At 46.0% G+C, this 18,159-nt stretch overlaps 1 protein-coding gene across 1 annotated transcript in view; it reads right to left on the minus strand.

Moving 5' to 3' along the window:
- TXNDC16 (thioredoxin domain containing 16) overlaps positions 1-18,159 on the minus strand; it is a 34,260-nt gene that overhangs the window by 8,001 nt on the left and 8,100 nt on the right. Inside the window, exons 10-15 of the mRNA XM_010217552.2 lie at positions 16,745-16,880; positions 15,406-15,552; positions 14,890-14,949; positions 6,293-6,461; positions 5,465-5,601; positions 753-837 (exon numbers count right to left, since the gene is read on the minus strand). Of these exons, the coding sequence (XP_010215854.2) occupies positions 753-837; positions 5,465-5,601; positions 6,293-6,461; positions 14,890-14,949; positions 15,406-15,552; positions 16,745-16,880 (734 nt within the window). The remainder of the gene's footprint in view (positions 1-752; positions 838-5,464; positions 5,602-6,292; positions 6,462-14,889; positions 14,950-15,405; positions 15,553-16,744; positions 16,881-18,159) is intronic.

An 18,159-nucleotide genomic window follows, 5' to 3' on the forward strand; every position in this document is an offset into this window, starting at 1 on the left:
TGAGTCAAAGCACTTAACCCCATGGTGGAATGAATCTCAGGTATAAGTGCATGGACTGATACACACTCAAATCCCATTATGTCTAATTATGTCTAAAGTTAAGCCTGCAGTTAACATTCTTATTCAGTCAGGAACTGGACAAGAAAGCCTTGACTTCAGCTTTCCCATATTTGCAGGAGGAAAGCTCCTATAATTTTCCATGATTTTTCCTCCAGAAAGAGGATGCCCCCACTCCTAAACTCCATTTGGAAATGGTGGTGATGTCTTGTTCCTGCTGAGAGGAGGGAAATGGCTGGTCAGCTCTTTCAAGAAAAATACAGTGTGAGATGAACTGGAGAGATGAGAGAGGCGATTTCTTCCTTGGAATTGGCAGTTTCAAACATCCTGCAGCCAGATGTGAGTGTCCACAGGGAAGCTGGGTGAGACAACAGGTTTAACACCTTTTACAGTGCTACAGAAAGGCAGTCTGTCCACGGCAGCTGCATGGGTAGACGGTGTTTATTTGAGGGCTTTCCACCTAGTTTCCAGCACCCACATCCCAAATCCTCCCATTCCCTGGACGGGAACAGCAAGCCCAGGACCTGTTCTGTCTCACACGGCATCTCATGGATAGGTGACATTATGAAACTGTTCAAACAAAGCAGGCAAAGGAACTCCTGAACCAGCAAGGCAAGTAATACCTCCTTAGGGAGCTGCCTCACACAACGCACAGCAGCTTGAATTTTCACTGAATGAAAACACAAACAACTTACAAAGCCAAGGGATCATCTTCAAAATACATTCCCAATGTTACGTGGCCACTTAAGATGTTTCCTGCCTCCATGAATGCTTCCCTGGCTGTAAAACAAGAGAAACATAAATAAACAATAGACAGAGAAGTGTCAGCTTCCTTCTGCAAAACAAATCACTGTGTCTGAGTACCTAATGCCCTCCCACAACAAACTCTCAGTTGCTAACAGAGAAAAGGATTAGTGGCTGATGAGGAATGGATGCATCCCAGTGGCCACAGGCTAGGGAAGGGCAGGATTGGCAGCTACTGACAGGGCGGATCAGGAGAAAGTTCCTCTTAGTGCTATATTTGCTCATTAGCCACCAGCATCGAGTTTCCAGGCTCTGCACGACAGAGACCCTGATGGAAAGCAAAATTCCTTTAATGACTTAAAGACTCTTAAGTGCTCTTTGAAATGAGAGACCAATTATAAGTCTAAACAGAAATCTTATAAATCGCAGTGACCTTTTGGAAATGACTGATGATGACTGAGCTGGAGGGTTGTTAAGTGCCCAGCAGATAAACCAACCACTGCCCCGAGTGTCTTTTGGCCTAAGCCAGCACACGCAGTGCAGCTCAGCAAGGGTCAGGATTGGGACAGGCTCCATGGACCATCAGGAAAAGAAGACTGTAAAAGAAAAGAGGAATGTAAAAGAAAAGAGGAATGTAAAGGAAAAGAGGAATGTAAAGGAAAAGAGGAATGTAAAGGAAAAGAGGAATGTAAAAGCAACCTTGCTGATCCCCACACACTGAAGGCCAGGCGAGGATCTGGCTACTGTCTTTAAACAAAAGAGAGTGAAAAAGCAGCTCCAACTAACAGTTGGAGGGGGTATGGGTATAAACCGGCTTAAAGAGAGTGAGAAATGCAGCACAGAGGAGAAGCCAGGTTTCCCCAAGAGCTACCACCCTGATTCAGGTCCAATATCTATTGCTTTTAGAACCTTAATAAAATCTCACTCAGATACCGTTTAGTGTTATTCGTGACATATAACATCATATCACAGTTGCCTAATCAAAACACTTGAGACTGGTGACTCAGAGCTCAGTAGACTGAGGCTGCCTCTCAAAATTGGTCGCTTTTTGTTTTTTTTGCCTCTGGCTTTTCAGTTGCATTCAAAGTAATATTTTCCATTGTGCTCTCCTGGAAGCACAGGGGCTACAAAACCCTTTCAAGTTGTGTTCCTTCCCAAATAGAAGCTTGGATACGTACAGGAGTAGCACATTGATTGCACAGATGTTGTAAGAAGGAACACGCATCACAGGCCTCATGACACAGCTTGGCCAGCTCATGTTGTTGTGCGAAAGAGAAAATATCATTGGATATTTTGATGGGATATATTGACCCTGGTTTGGGGATTTGCTCAGTCTTCAGTCACTTGATTTTATCAGTTTTGAGGCAAAATGGGCCCAAAGGACCTGCTGATTAGGAACATTGTGAGCTGCTCACCAGCAAAACCTCTGCAAATGTGTTAGCAGCCCAACTGCCGGAGAGAAATCCATGGGGATGATTCCGAGCTACTCCTGTACATATGGAAGCAAAAGGAGCAGGCTTAAATCCAACATCCCTCCGGGCAGTGCTCTTCCAGGCATTTATCTTTAGACACTCACTTGAGCTGTAAACATGCGCTCCAGAGCTGTGCTGGAGAGGCACTGGCTGCAGGAATCCTCTCCTAAATCAAGACATCTTTCAGCATGATCCAGGTGTCAGGTATTCCCAGGTATTTCCTCAGCATCATCCCAGCTGGGCTATTCCCTCCCTATCACCCCCTGATTTTGATTTTCAGCCTTCGTTTTCAGTCAGAGCCCTTTGTTTTCAACAGCTCACAGCAACAGTCGTAATTTGGTGCAAAAAAACCCTCCAAATTCACCCAGTCCCACTACAGATATGAAGCACTCACAAAGCAGCAATTTAACTATTTCCTAGAGTACAAATCAGTTGCCTCTGAGGATGCTGTTTTAATTCCCAGAGAACTGTAGAAAAGGAATAGGATTGCCAGGAAGGAAAGGGTTTACAGCTCCTGCAAAGTTTTCAGAGGCAGGATTTAAGCACAAGCCCCCATCCACCCAGCATCAGTGAAAAACATCTCACGAAATCATGTTCTCCAGCAGCACCTGCAGGATATTTGCACGGCTTCTTCCAGCCCATGACATCATCTGACTTAAATAATTGTAAATTAAAATTATGCTGAAAATCTTTACTACTCACAGAATAGCTACAGGACCAAATCTAGTGGGTGATGGAAGGGCCATTGGCGGGTAAATACAGTGTGAGGTAACAGCTGTAAAGAGAAGGGTCTCAAACCAAGCAGGACAGCACTTATTGTTAACTGCAGACTCCTGCAACAAACTAATTCAAACCATCTCTTGACAACTAGCTAAAACTGTAGACATCACAGTATGTATTTTGTTTAGTATCACATTGCCCCGTAGTGACCTGAAGGAGTGACTGAAGGACAAGCACATTTTTAAGCAATTATTACACATTTTACGTTTTTTTTTTTCCCAAATTCTGACTGGCAAAATAAGTCTCTCTCTTATAAGATATCCAAGTTTCCAGGGGATTGCTCATTCAGTGTCCTAATGCTATGATGCATCTCTTTGTAATAAATTTTAATTACATTTTTTTCTGACAGGCTCACAGCAACCGAAAAGGATCTTAATATAGTTCTGATGTAAGTGTTGAAAAATACTCAGGGCTCTATTTAATTGGACATCCTGTTGCTCTGTTTCACTTAACTGGAAATGACAGTGACATGACGATGTGCTGGTCCAGGTTAGAGCAGGGATTCTCGCCATGAGAAAATCACTGGAATTTCCAGAGAAGTCTGTGGGCTGATAAGGGTAGCTGTGTGGTTTCCCTGGCTCAGGCCTGGGTTTGGTGCTGGCTCCTCTTTCCTGCCCCACTTGAATATGTTGCGGAATGACACTCAGATTCCCTTCAGGGTACCCGCTTTGCAAGCATCGTGTTTTGCATCTCCCTCGGCATCTGTGGCCGAGTTATCCTGGCTGCAGATGCCAATCCAGATTGCAGACCGAGCGTGCCCCAAGGGAAGAGGCAATCTCCACGCCGAGCCAGCTGGAAGCTTCCAGGCCTCTTGTTTCAATGGACAATGCAGGCCTGGAAGGAAATTATCTTCTTCTGTGTGGGGAAGAGCCTGAGCTGCTCACAAATCTAGCCAGATCCAGGCTGGATCCTTGCAGAGACTCTGCCTCACAGTCCCTGTGTTGTCTGAAATCCTACTACCTGTTTGATTGCATTTAACCAAAGTTTACAGGCACAATAGAGCTTCACGATGGAAAACCATCTGGATTTTTTATCTTCAAAAAGATCAACATCTCTTTTTTTTTTAAGTCCCTCTCCCTTTTTAACAGATGTGGTTGTCATACAAAAAAAAAATCACTGTAATTCTCATAAATATTCTGTCTTGCAGCAAGACCCACTGGATCCTGTACCACAGCTACGGCGTGCAACACACTGATACTGTGTGGCACTCAAATAACAAGCAAACTGCACAGCAAACGGGGGCAGGAAAAGCAGGACTCTCCCAAGCTTCAATCACTCTGCCATCCTAACATTGGCCAGGAATGAACTGGTGGAGATTTCAGGGAGAGACAAATTCCGACATGTTCAGATCACTCCTTCCAGCAACTTTACTAGTGTTTGTAGCTGGTGCCCATCACTGTGGTGTCTGTACTCAGCTGTTTCAAAGCCTAAAGGTGGATTTTTCACAGTGTCATTAGCATTTTGCTGCTTATGATGCAAGAATTCTGTATTTTTATCTTGTTGCCGCTTTGCTCTTATTAAAACATTTTGGACTGATTGTTGGTTGCAGGGTGGGGACTCTCATTGTAGTGGTAGAAGGAGGCAACAAAATAATTATCAATACACTAGTGAAAAGAGCTTTTTTTAAGAAAGAGCATATTGTGATGCCCCCTTTGGGGCAGTTCCAGCTTTGTTAGTCTGTCATCTGTTCTGGGAAGCCATTCCAGGGATGGACTGAGCGAAGTTACAAATCCTCCCGCTTGACGCCTGTGAGGCCATCCCTGAAATACTGTGCCCAGTTTCAGGACCCAGTTCAGGAAGGAAATGGAGCAACTGCAAAATGTCTGGCAGGGGCCTATTGCAGTGGTCGGGGATATGGGGTAGGTGGCCCTCAAGGAAATGTTGAGGGAGATGGGCTCGTTCCATCAGGTGAAGAAGAGGCTAAGAGGGGATTTAACAGCAACGTACAACTACTTGGAAGGCGAGTTACAAATGTGACAGAGAAAAACTCTTCTTGCTAAGGGGCAGGAACAACAGGGACAATTATGGCTTAGGAAGTCCAGGTTGGATATCCAGGAAAACGTATTTGCTTGGGGGTGGGATGGCCCTGGAACAGGTCATGCCAGGCATTGTTCTTTCCTACTGCTCCAACACAACGGCTCAGATCTCTGTCACATTTGTCAGATGCTACCACACACGTGTGGTAGATACACCCGCAGGTGCTGGTGACAGCAGCACATCCTCTGAGTTATCTAAAACCATCTTCTGCTTGTAGCAAGCAGGAAGAGCTGCACCTGGCAGGCCTTGATGTGAGCAAACACAGTCCACCGCCTGGAGAACATGAAATATGGAGGAAATTCCAAACACCCAGAATTGTCCCTCTCCCACCGGGAATTAATTGGGAGCATCTAACCCATTATTACAGCACTAACCTACACTCGTGGCTTTGCTAAATACTCCTAGAACCGAAGCGTGGTGGTAGGATGAAAGCTCAGGTGGCAGCTCTCCTCTTAAATAGCCTTCTGCTTCCTCAACTGTGGCCAGCTTCAGAGGGCAGGAAACTTGGCTCCTACAGAAAGGCAAAGAAACAACATGGGGCACCTTGTTGTTCACTTTCGTGGTCAAGGAGACAAAAAGGCAACCTAAATCCTCATTAGGACAACAGCGCCCTGATCAAACATAACAACTATTACGTCTCATTAGAGACAGAAGCCAGTTGTCTCTTGGAAGGAAGGGCAATGCCGAGTCACAGCAGCACACCAGGCCTGGTCATGGGGAGGAGAGAACAGCCTGAAGCCAAACTGGCTGCTCGGAGATCCTGCCTGTGCTCGGAAGATGGTTTGATGCCTCTCAGCTAAATGGCAGAACTCCCTCGGTCTAGAGTAAGGAATTAGCTCTGACTCCACTAAAATCAAATGGCATTGCCACCAGCTTTATGAGGTTCCAACCAGACCCAAAAAGCCTTCTTGGATTGGGGCCCACATTGAAAATAACAGGGAAGGAATTCCAGCAAAGAGAGAGGGATAGTGACAGGAGATGGATTGTCCAAGGATAGATGTTTCCTGACAATGAAAAGCACGGAAAGTTATTAAGCTAATTTCCAAACCAGATCTAAAACCAGATCTGGCATTATTTTTCCAGAAAGGAATTCCATTTCACATTCTTCACGTTCCATCCCTTCAAAGGCAGTGAAGTATCCAGAACAGGATCTAGTGGATATGCTGCTCTTACTTTGTGGGGACACATTAACAGACACTTACAATACAATGAAACTGGCCAGCTCCTCCGATCCCAACATGCCGTTGTAGGTCAGTGCTCGCCCTCCCTTTTTGTAAATCCTGATGGTAGGAAACTGAGTGATGTTCTCCTTCGCGCAAACTCCAGGCCAGTCCCAGCAGTTTACTTTAGAGAGCAAAACCCCCTGAGTTCCTAGGAAGGAAAACAAAATACATATAAATAGTATCAGAGAGGCAAAAAATACAGGGATGAAAAGGTTGAAAGAGATCTTTAGTTAACTTATTGGATATTATTGCATATATTTGCATTAATGATTCCAGGATGCCTATTGCTTTGGTGAGAGTCCTACAAGGCTGACTCTTAACACACTGTGTGCACTTGCAGTGGGTACAAGTGGATCACTGCTATAAGGCAGCAAGACCATTTCTGGAGCAAACGCTGCTTTGTGTGAGCAGAACGTCAAAATCTGGCCCTGGATATACATTCCCTTTGGGTCCAGGCTATCTCTCTCTTGAAATTGTTCATGGATATGCCTTACAATTTTGAGCATTTTGAACTATTTTTATTAAGTGTCTCATCAGGTGTGAAAAGATCTGAACAAAAGCCTATGGAAGGAGCAGACTCAGGGAAGTGGTTTGTTGTGCTTCTCAAAAGGAAATTCTCGGGGGCAAAGACATTCACAGCATCTGGCCAGTTGCTCCAAGGGAGACTAATGAAACCCATGAGGCAAATATCCAGGAGCATAAAAGTAACAAAAAATGCTAGAAATATCTTATGAATAAGGCCAAGACAAAGAAACCATGCAAGTCCTCACTTTCGGGAAAGAGGGAAGGTAAACCTTGCAATGGAGGAGGATGATGTATTCAAGGCATTTCCATTTAAAAAGCTGCCCAGTATGGAGAAGTGTCCGTTTTCTCTATAATTAAAAACTAGTTTTTGAAAAAAAATACTTACACAAAGAGCAGTTAAAGGTCCTGTAATACAAGACAATAGTCTGATGGTGTTCACCTTGCTCTACCTATGGAAGCTGCTCATTTCTGAGCCACTTGCAGTTACCTTCAGGATCTTCAGAAAGAGACTGAAGTCTCACAAGTAAAGGTCAGGAATAGGGCGTACTTGAGAATTATAGGGCAGTCAGTCTAAGTGATTCCTGTTGGCTGGCAGAAGTTCTATGCAAGTCTTTTTATGAGCTTCACAAAAGCCATAAACCCAAGGGACTGGTAAGTGCTGAGACAAATGGATGTTGGTTATGTTGGTTACCTGCAGGCTTTCCACACGACCAAGACACAGGGCTGGCAACTCCAGCATGTCCTTAGCAGCTTTCCTTTCATCTGCAAGCTGGGCAAAAACCTGCACATGCTGCTGCTAGCCCACTGCTAACGTGCTAACCATCTGGCAGGTGAGCTGGACTGTCTTAACTAGCCACTGCCTCTTGGTTGCCAAGCTGGCCTAACCTGCTCTTACCTACTTGCACGCTTGACCAACGACAGTAGGTCTATGGTCTCAGGCCATACGTTGTCCATGCCCATTCCAGGAATTTAATATCTCAGAGATCTTTATGTCTTCATTAAATTTGTTTGAACAGGATTTAGTAGTTGCATGGGAAAGATGGGGTAAATGTAGAGACAAGTACATACATGGAAGCAGATTATTGCAAGGTGTTCTGTCCTTTAGAAACCAGGATAAGGGGAGCTGATGTGGATTTCTCAGGAGTACAGAAGATCAAAGAAACAGAGCTTTCTCCTCAATGTGTCCTGGGTCTGGTTCTGATCACTGCTTTTGTTACGGGCCTGATGATGGAATGGAGAGCATACATCCAATCTGCAAATGATCCCAAACCCAGAGAATCTAACAACATGGAAAGTCTGCTTCAAAGTCAACTGTGGCCACTTGGGCAAGGACAAAAACCAAACCATTTCCAGGTAGTGAAGTTTGGTCAGGTATTGCAGGAAGCTTCTGAGAGCCAAACGGAACTGAATCTTCTGCAAAAAAAAAAAAGTTGTGGGAAGGTTTTAACCAAAAGTTAGAAATGTGTCTGCAGGGACTGGCAAGGCATTCCCACAGATAAAGTGAAGGCACAGGTGAAGTCTAACACGTTTTCCCATCCCCTATCCGTATGTCCTTGACATCCCACTGGGCCATTTGCTTCATCCTTTGCTTTAGGTTCTGCTTTGCCACTCTTTCACATGAGAAGTTCACTGCTGTTCTGCCTTGTGTCAAATGTATGAGCAGAAAGAAACAAGTGGCAGCACTGAGCTAAGGGTCTGTAATTCCACTCAGACAGTCAGAGTTGTCAAAACACTCCAAGAGAATACAAATGGTTTGTGTCTTCCTCCAGACTGTGAAATAACATCTTAAATTAGAAGTCTGCTCCTGGATTTATTTTACATCTCTGATTTGGCATGGCTGGTTCTTATCATCTATCACAACATAATCTTGCCCAAATCTGAAAAAAAATTACACAGAAACAAGACTTTGATGTATTGTTAAAGCTGAACTGAAATGTGGCTCTAAGGTCCCTAATATATAAGCCTAGGTATTGCCACAAGAGCTGTGGATACTACCCTGAGGATTTATGTACCCAAAGTGACTGTGATCCCCAAAGCAGCCCCAGACCTGAGGGACACATTGCACAGGATGATCACTGTACCATCCCAAACTGGACCGTATTATTATTTGTTTAACAAGCAGCAGTTTCAGGAGTTAAGTCAGTAACAGACCTTTCAGCCTTGTGGTCACTGCTGAGCTGCTAGGTGGGAAAAGAGGTGAAAGAGGAACTCAACATGCTTCTGTGCTATGATTTCAGCTGCAAAAACTGGCAATAAAGAGAACTTCTATCCTAGGGATCTTATAAACCCAGGATAAAATAAATTGCCAAGTCACAGAGAACAATGTGGGAGACATACACAAAAAAAACCCCAAGAAATCTCTTAAACATCTGATCTTTGAAGGGCTGGGTTAGTATTAGAAACAGATCACTTGGACAGCTGGTCCAAAGGCTACAAGATGAAAGAAAATTAAGTTACATGAAAAATGCTGCAATTCAAGAGGAGGAATCCAATCCAGAATGGGAAATGACCACTTGGACAGCATCACTGCTGGAAAAGATCTCAGGAAATTCCATTGACCACACGGTGTTGACGTGCTACAAATGCTGCATGTTTGATAAAAGGAAAAGGTTCTGGCAGACTGTGGCCTTCTCAGGATCCCACCCAGCATTGGGTATGGAAGGAGAGTTAGGACTCCTTGGAAAGGGGTTTGACACCCAAACATTTGCCATGTTGCTTTCCCATCATCTCTACAACATGGAACTTCCAACTAAATCCTTACATCAAAGTGCACACAGTATTTTCAAATTCTTTGGTGTGCTTCAAGATTTCAGTTCTCATACCACACTACAGAGCAAACAGGGGCAGCCAGCAAAAGTCATCTGAAATGTTAGGGCTTCTCTGTATGCAGCTGATAGGGACACACAGAGCCTGGCACCTTTCCTCCTAGAGTCCCCTCCACTGCCATCTAACTGAGGACACCACCATCACACAGTCCCTCAAAGGGTCTGGTTTCTATTCATTCCTTCTTCCATTTCATATATGAGTATTTCCTTGCTGTTACTTTTCCAACACAGGAGTTTCGTTTCACAATGGATTCCTCAACCCTTACTTCAAACCTATGTTTCATGGATCTACATTGCTCCATCACACAGGTGACTTTCATGCCTTTGAACTACAACTTCAGGCCCCTGAAAGCCATTGGTGAAGATGACTCCACAAGCACAGAAGAGGGAAGCAGAACTGTTTTTCAGCACCATATATTGCTTTTCTTCCAGACTGATTTTCTCCCTTCTTTGCAAGAAAGGGCCAACAACACACCTAGAAACACACCACGCTGCCTCACCTCTGTGTCCTCCTCTGCTACCCCAGGAGTGCTTCCTCAAATGCAGTTTTATGTAAGAGCACAAAACCTGCCCCATGGTCTGCTGCAGGGTCCCTCCAGTTCAGCAAGAGGAGCTGGAGCAAGAGGAGAATGGGGCAAGAGGAGATGCTCCTCGGGGAAGAACACAAGCACAGGCACTCGCTCCGGTCCCTCCAGCTCCCCCTGCACCACGGCTGTGCCACAGCGATGACAGCGGCACAGCCAAGCCTCGGGTGTCTAGCACTCATTTAGAACTCACTGTCTTTTAATTTACTTGATGGTTTCTGACCCTGCTGACACCGTCTGCTTCCAAAGCCCTGCGGCAGCAAGTCTTAGAAGTTAACTCATCACCACATGCGGAACAACTCCCTCTTGTCTGGGCTTTGAAGCAATCCCGCTCCAGTGCTCACTAGTTCTAGCCTTGTAAGACCTGGAGAAGAGCTGCAGGTCACCAAAACCACCACCTTCATCATGCTTTAAAACCCAATCATCTCCCTTTCAGCATTCTCCTTACCCAATGGAAGGGTCCCAGCCTCTTTATTCTCTCAATTGCTTTGATTATTTTAGTTGTCCTTTTCTACATCCTTCTTGAAAGGCAGAGACCAGAACTGCACCCAGTACTCAAAATAGGGGTACCCCAATGTTTTATTTAGCTGCAAAATGGTGTCCCCTGTTTTCTTCTCAATATTTCTCCTCATAATAATACTAAGTGCTTTGTGGCTATTTTGGCTGCACACGCACCTCACAGTATTGGAGAACGGCCAACAACAACTCCAGGCTCTTTTTCTGAGCCATAGCCACATGTTCCAAATTCAGCATTATGTAGACGTTATTTAGATTATTCCTTCCTAGATGGATTACCTCTAATATCTGCACTGAAGCTCCTCTGAGACCTTTCCAAATGCTCAGTTTTGTCAGTGTGGCTGCACCATCACATTTTAAAGGCGCTCAACACTTTGCACACCTACTGGAATAGCACATCTCTGGGCCAGAATTTTCTTCTGTAAAAGCTTTGATACCCTTGCAGTAAAGACAGGATCAAGCCATTGCTTCCATTTTCCCTGCAGGCCGCACAGTTTTGTTTGGTCTTGGCTGGTTACTGAAATCACAGTCTTAGTTCAGAACAATGTTTCCTCTGCTGGTCTTGGTAATATGTTTATGGTAGTGTTTGGACCACTCCTCTACAAATAATCCTGTGAAATGTTTGATCTTTGGGCAACAGAACACCTAAAGGGATAAAGCCCTAAAGTGCAGGCTCTTCCCTCCCCCTGCACTCGCATGCCCTGTGACTTCATTGCATACAACACTCCATAAGGGAACGAAACAATTTTGGGAGCTGCTGAAATGGCCATGAAATAGAAGTAAAAAAGACCAAGATGCTGGAGGAGGGAGGTGAAGGACAGCTAGAACACCTCTTCATCATGGTCGGCTTGTTAGCATCAGCTTTCTTCCCCAGCCTCACAGTGGTACCTCTCCAGATCAGAAAGCGGGGCTCCTCTGACAAATAACTCATGCTGCAGCCCCAAGAACTGAGATTGTCTGTGATCAAAAAACCATCGTGAAAACTAGATCCAATCTTCCTTCTTCTGGGAATGACCTCAGTCTCTCCTTCTGAATTGTGCAATGCAATGTCCTCAACACAGGCTGGCTGTGCTCGCTCCTGCCGTGCAGGCCACTGGTCTGCTTTTGCAGTGGGTGATGGTGAGGATGGTTCGGGCTTGCTGCAAGAGCAGAAAATTTGCTCAGTTCAGCAGGAAAGAAACAGGCTTCTCTTGATCTCGTTACCCCTGATCTCTCAGCAAGGGGAAAACACTTGGGTTGCTATAAACTTCATTCGGTGATGATCTGCTGAACATCTGTTACAGGATGATTTATGAGGTCATGCAAGTTTCCAGTCTCTTCCATCCGCTTGCATTAGATCCCATATGGTCTATTCTCACTGCCATTTTGCACAATTGCCACCAAAAGAGGAATTTGGTCCTGCATCTCAAAATGTGGTCTTTGGTATGGGTGATTCACATCTCAGGCAGCTGCTCTTGGCTTCCGAGCCCTTAGGATATGTGCTCCACCCCGAACTGCAGACACACCAGTACTTTTGGGAGCTGAGAGGTTGCCCCAAAGCCATACTCAGTGACTGATTCTCAGCTCTCGTTCTCAGCACCAGGTATCTTATGACCTTCTTCTTGAATCAGACTTCTGCCCCATTGTGCTGGCACCTCTTCCAAACTATTTTGCTCAACCCAGCCTCACTCTGCTCTGATCTGGACCTCCTGACACCGACTCCTGGTTTGCACTTGAACATTCATGGATTCTCCCTAGTCAGGGGGCTAGGTCTGGGCCGTGCTGCCTGCACTGGCAGCCTCACAAGTGATGGCTCCTGCTCTTGATGTGTCCTGCTGTAACCTTCCTCTTCTTTAGTTCCTTGACTCCTGCCCACCCTAAGAAATGGACGTGACCCATGACCATCTTGGCCCTAACAAAGACCATTGAGATTCTCTAATTTTTTCAGGTCTTCTAGGGCTTCACAGCCCTGCCTGTGACTAAGTCTCTCTCAGCAGCACAGAGCTGCATCTTGCAAGAAGTCCTCTCCAGTTCCCTCCACTTCCATCTACTAACTAAGGGTGAACTCTGCTCACAAGACACCACGTGGAGATGAGAAATAGCTGGCACTACCTGACCACACGACCAAATATGCTTCTCTCCAAAACCATCTCTCCTTTCAGGAAAGGCTAAAGGGCACCAATCTGTGTTTGCCAAGACCTGCAGAAACAGAAAGGACACAATCACAGTGCTGGTGTGACTGGGAACCTCTCACACACCTTTGGTATCAGTTCCTTTCCCTTTGGCTATCACAGCTCTGCAGGGCTGCAGCTTATTTGTCAAGCTCTTTTCACAAGTGGCCACTTCCACCCATGGGAAACTGTGTACTGCTAAAGCAACCACTCTCCATCCTCTCCAAGATCACAACAGGGAAAGCAGCTGGAGTCATGCCATGATTCACATCTGGCCAGGAGAACTTCAGCAGGACCTCACTGATGGTAGAGGAAAGTCCCTGAAATCAATCCATTCATAATCTCTGCTGAGAATCTGACTATGGTTTCTTTCATGTGCAGAGATTGCCATCAAATGAGTAAAAAAAACACATGGTGAAAGTCTGGCCTGGCCTCACGCAGGCGGTCAAGGTTTCGCCATGGCTCAGGAAGAAGCAGGTTTTGTCCATTGACTCTCCCAAGTTGCTCCTCCAGCAGGTCTGACAGCCAGAGAGTCTAGAGGAAGCTCCAAAGCACCACTAATCACAATCACTCTAACAATACTTCTTCGTGGCTTCCCTGTTTACCTCAGGGATTTCAGTCCAGATCATATTACTGGTGACATTCCCCTCATGAAAACTATGAACTGCAAAACAGCTTTAATCCAAATCATAATATTGTCCTGAGCTTTCCCACAGAGCTTCCTGTAAGCCTTTCCTGCCGTATCTCCTTCCTAGAAAGCTGGCTGAGCCCTCCACAGTGTCATCCCTGGGAGGAGAAATGAGCCCTGATGAAGAACTAGAAATGGAGAAGACACCAGCTACCTCCAGGGGTGCAAGAACATCTCTGGCCTAGATCCCCTGGACTTCATTGCCATGCCAATACAAGCTGGGGATGGGATCACCGAGTGTTCCTCTGTAATCAGGAGCAGAAATGAACATCTCTAGAAGATGATTTAGCCCATATAAGCCTGATGGTAGCACAGAAGAGCCAACCTCTCCTCATTGACTGCAGAGAAGAACAGGCTCAAGCTCTCAAGCTGAACCAGGGCCTACACTGCTCAAAAAATATCACAGACCTTCTGGAAGGAGCAGCCCCCCTCCCATTACCCCCAGACAACCTGAAGCACATTGTCTTTAAACATTACTGATGCTTTGCTGTCATAAACTATTTATGGGGCTCTGTGGCTGCCTGTGAGGCTTCCATGTAATTAAGGCAGTCTCCAGGCCCTGAAGTAACCATAATTTCAAATTCTTTCTCTGACACCATCTGCCCCCAGTGGATTTGGGCTTGCCCAAGCCTGTCTGTGCTGCCTCCTGCCAAAGCCCACACCGATTACTGTTCTACTCCAGATCAAGTGCCCTCGGGCTATTCCCAAGTGCGGCAGATCTGATGTGCAGCTCCAGCAGTTTTATTTGTTGTTCAGTTTGGGCTTTCGAGCCTTGTGTTGTGAAGCATTCAGAGTGTTTCCTTGCTCCATACTGGACCCAGCATGAAGGGGCACAAATAGGAGCCTGTCTGTGTGACACAGGCAGTAATGTGGGCTGTTTGCCCACCCCTGCTCTGAGGTCCATGCTGTGTCACTCACTGCTCCTGGTCTGCACTGGCTCTTCCCCCGGATACTCGTTGTACAATTGCTGTGCCCACTGACAGCACAAGCTGAGCTCAAAGACAGTTGGGGCAGCTGGTGGGTACCAATATGCACAATATGACCACACAAAGCTGCATTCCCAGCCTCATAACTTTGTAGAAGCACAAAGGCACTGTAAGGATCCCTAAATAAGAAACAAAATATTCTACCTAAGTAACTTCATATGGGCATGCTTTCCTTAAGAGTCTGGGAAGAAAAAAAAAAGTGTATTATAGGTGACTGAATGAGGTACTATCATCATCATCTCAGTTTCTTGGCTCCTGCTGGGCCTGGACATGAGGAAGCACTCTGATGTGGGACACCTTACCTTTCAGGTGATCAGCGACCTCCACATAGGAGCGTAGCACTGCCAGGGACACGGCCTCCCCTGAAACACAGGAGAGAGCTTTGAGCTGCACACAGGGGTCAAACAGCCCCAGTATTGCTCTCTGACAAGGTTACGCTTCAAGCTTTGTGCAAGAATTTGAAGGAAATAAAGAAAACAGGACTTTATGTTTCCATAGCAGACAGCAAATAATTTGCCAGGATTCCCTATTAGCACAGCCTCCACTCTTGTCTCACATGTAGTCACTGCAGCTGGAAAACCTCAAGTGGTCCATGAGCATTGATATCTTTTATCCTGAGAGATACTCTGTCTCAACACAGTGTCAGTCAATTAGGTGAGCTGATTTAATCTGATTGCTAATGATGGGTTAGGACACACGGGGCAGGACGGAGCATTTCTTTGCCATTTAACCTTGTCTAGGGGATCATCACAACACAGAAAACGCAGCAAGCAGTGCAAGCGTGGTGGAGGGACTGCTGCTCCACGCTTCATACTCACAGCTGGCATAAAAGAGCACCACCACCCGGGCAGGCTCCAGCATGGCCGAGGGAAAGGTCTCCTCCGTCAGCGTGAGGATCTGCTCCAGGGGCAGCTCTCGCTTCCTGTCCCTGGAAACGGCTTCCACCACCTGATCGTCTTGGATGTCTGCAAGAGGCCAGCAACCACGCATGAAAACAAGTATGCACACCCAGGCCGCAGGAATTCATCAGCTGCAAGCAATCAGTACAGAACTCGGGAGAAGGGAGAGGGTTTTGTGTGTCCTCACAGCACAGGAGCGCAGGGCAGATTCTGACTCGGCGCTGTGCAGTCTCCCAACACATTCCAAGACATTGGTGTCAAGGACAGGCACCACAGGACAGGCCGATTTGAGGGTCACCATGGGGAGTACAAAAGAAATTGGAGTTTTTTAGGGTTCGTTATAAATCCTGTTCTGGGTGCTTCCCTGATGCCCTGGGCATAGTTCCTTGCTTGCTCAAGCCGCTTCCATGGGCACGCAGCCCTTCTCATGGGCACTAGCTGGGGGGGCACAAATATACCTGCCCCCAGGCACCCAGAGCTCCCTCTGAGGGTTACACAGAGCAGCCCTGCATGGACCTACGAAGGTGAAGGTCCTCTGAGCTGTTTTCCCTAGGGAACTGCAACCCCCTTATCACATTTTAGTAAGCACCACTCTGCAGAGATACAGTAAGTGTCAGCATGGGGTTAAGCAGAGGAAACAGACACAAAAACACTCCTTGGCAGACACACAGACTCATTAGTACACACTTATGCTGTGTCACACTATTACTCACTTGTATCCTCAGATTTGGACACTATTTTTTAATCGTCTTGAATACAATTCCCTCTAGGACCCTTTGCCACATGCTTTGGAAAACAAGGACAATTCTGTCTGGAAAACAAGTGTATTTTCAAGGAAGCATCACAAGGGCCACTGTTTTCTACCTGGGGAAAACAGCACTGGAACACAGGAAACAGCTCTTAGAAAAACGTGTCTCAAACCTTTCCAAAGAAGCTGGTAATTTTGAGGCTCTTCTTTCAGAGCTTCACTGCACTTCAAACCCTTCACCCCTCTGAAGCATTTCAAGCTGGACTCATTCCAACAGCAGAATGCACCTGCCCCATGCAGCACCTCTGCAACTGCCTCTGTAACAGCTGCCATTTTTTACCCCTGGACTTTGCCCTAAAAATTATTCCTGTTTGTCACTAATCTGCAGTGGTCTGCAGAGAATGAGATTCACTCTGTACAACCATCCTGTGATCATGCCTCTGATTTGCAAAAATTCTTACTGCTTCTCCTATCTAATGACTAACAGCATTTCATGGTTTAGTTGGATACCTTGATTATCATTCTCTTTTTCATCCTCTTCTTCCTCATCTTCATCCTCCTGGATTTGTTCAAGCTTGCTCTTATCTTCCACCAGGGTTATAACTTCATCAGTGTCTTCCAAAACGAGGTATTTGATTGGCACACCCTAAAGAATACAAAATCAATCAGTGGATCCCACCAACACCCTGTGTCTAATACATTTGGCGACCACACTCCAGCTTGATGTGGAGATCTGTTGGCTCCCTACCACCCAGCTCTTCTGGGATATGTCAAAAAGCTCCTAAAGCTGCTGAACAAGGAAGCTTCTAGGGTGTGTTTCTATGGCCCAATTTCACCTGCACATGAGGTCATCTCACTCCAGACTGATGTTTTCCTGTCAGAAAGTACTTGAGACAATATGGGATTCTGGACCTGTAGCTGGGTGGTGGAAGCAAATAGCTGCTCTCCCTCCCAACATCTTAACATAGACTTGTCTTTGGACAAAAAGCCCGGGGATGAAACTGAGAATGACAGGGCTGAGGTTCAGGTACACAGCCCAGGGCGGCTGCCTCCCTTCTGGCAGCAGACAGGGCAGAAAACAAGGGCAGGAACGTCTTAAATTACTGCAGGAGGATTCTCCAGAAGGGCCGTTTTAGACTAGGTCAGAGCATCCTGGGAAACTGGCCCAAACTATCTCTTATCTTGAGGAGTTCAACAAAGAGGAGCGGTCCCGAGCGCAATGGATGGCCAAGCCATGGAGAGAAAAGAACAAAATGTGTTTCTGAGAAACGAGACCTTGTCAGCTTAAAACCAGTTCTGGCACTGTCTCAGCAAAAGGCACTTCAGAGAAAATGAATTTTCTAATGAACTGAGAGAGAGAAATGACAAATTACTGGCACCTCCCATTGGCTCTAGGATGTGAGGAGAAATGCAGCACACACATTTCATCCCAGTACGGGAAGCCCTTGCAGGGCAGTCAGGTCTGATCCTGCTTCTCACAGTCCCAGGTGTGACAGTTCATATCATCTAGGGCAACGTGTGTTCTCTGGCATCCGAGAGTGCTAAATTCCATCCTGCCTCACAAGCTAGGTCAGGTCTCTCCAAAGTTTAGCTCATCTTGATCAAACTTATTTATGCCCTGCCCTTTTCCCAGATCACTGCCAAATGCATTCGGTCACATCAGTTCAATACAGACATTTGGATATTTGCCTTCCAGCTCTCAACACGTTCTGGTTCATTTCCTCTCCTATCTTTTCAATGTCTGTCCTAAATACTTAGAAGGACTTTGCCAAGGGCCTTTTAAAGTCCAAATCCTTGGGGAATTTGGAGTTGGATACAAGACCTTGCATAGTTCACAACCTTGCACTGCCTCATTGTGCACTCTGCAGTTGCCACCCTACATGTAGAATCCAAAATGAGCACTTTTTCTGCACGATTCTCTGCAG

This window comes from Tinamus guttatus, unplaced genomic scaffold, assembly GCF_059628265.1.
Source record: "Tinamus guttatus ecotype Peru unplaced genomic scaffold, ASM5962826v1 Tinamus_guttatus_pri_ptg000048l, whole genome shotgun sequence".
NCBI classification, from domain to species: Eukaryota; Metazoa; Chordata; class Aves; order Tinamiformes; family Tinamidae; genus Tinamus; species Tinamus guttatus.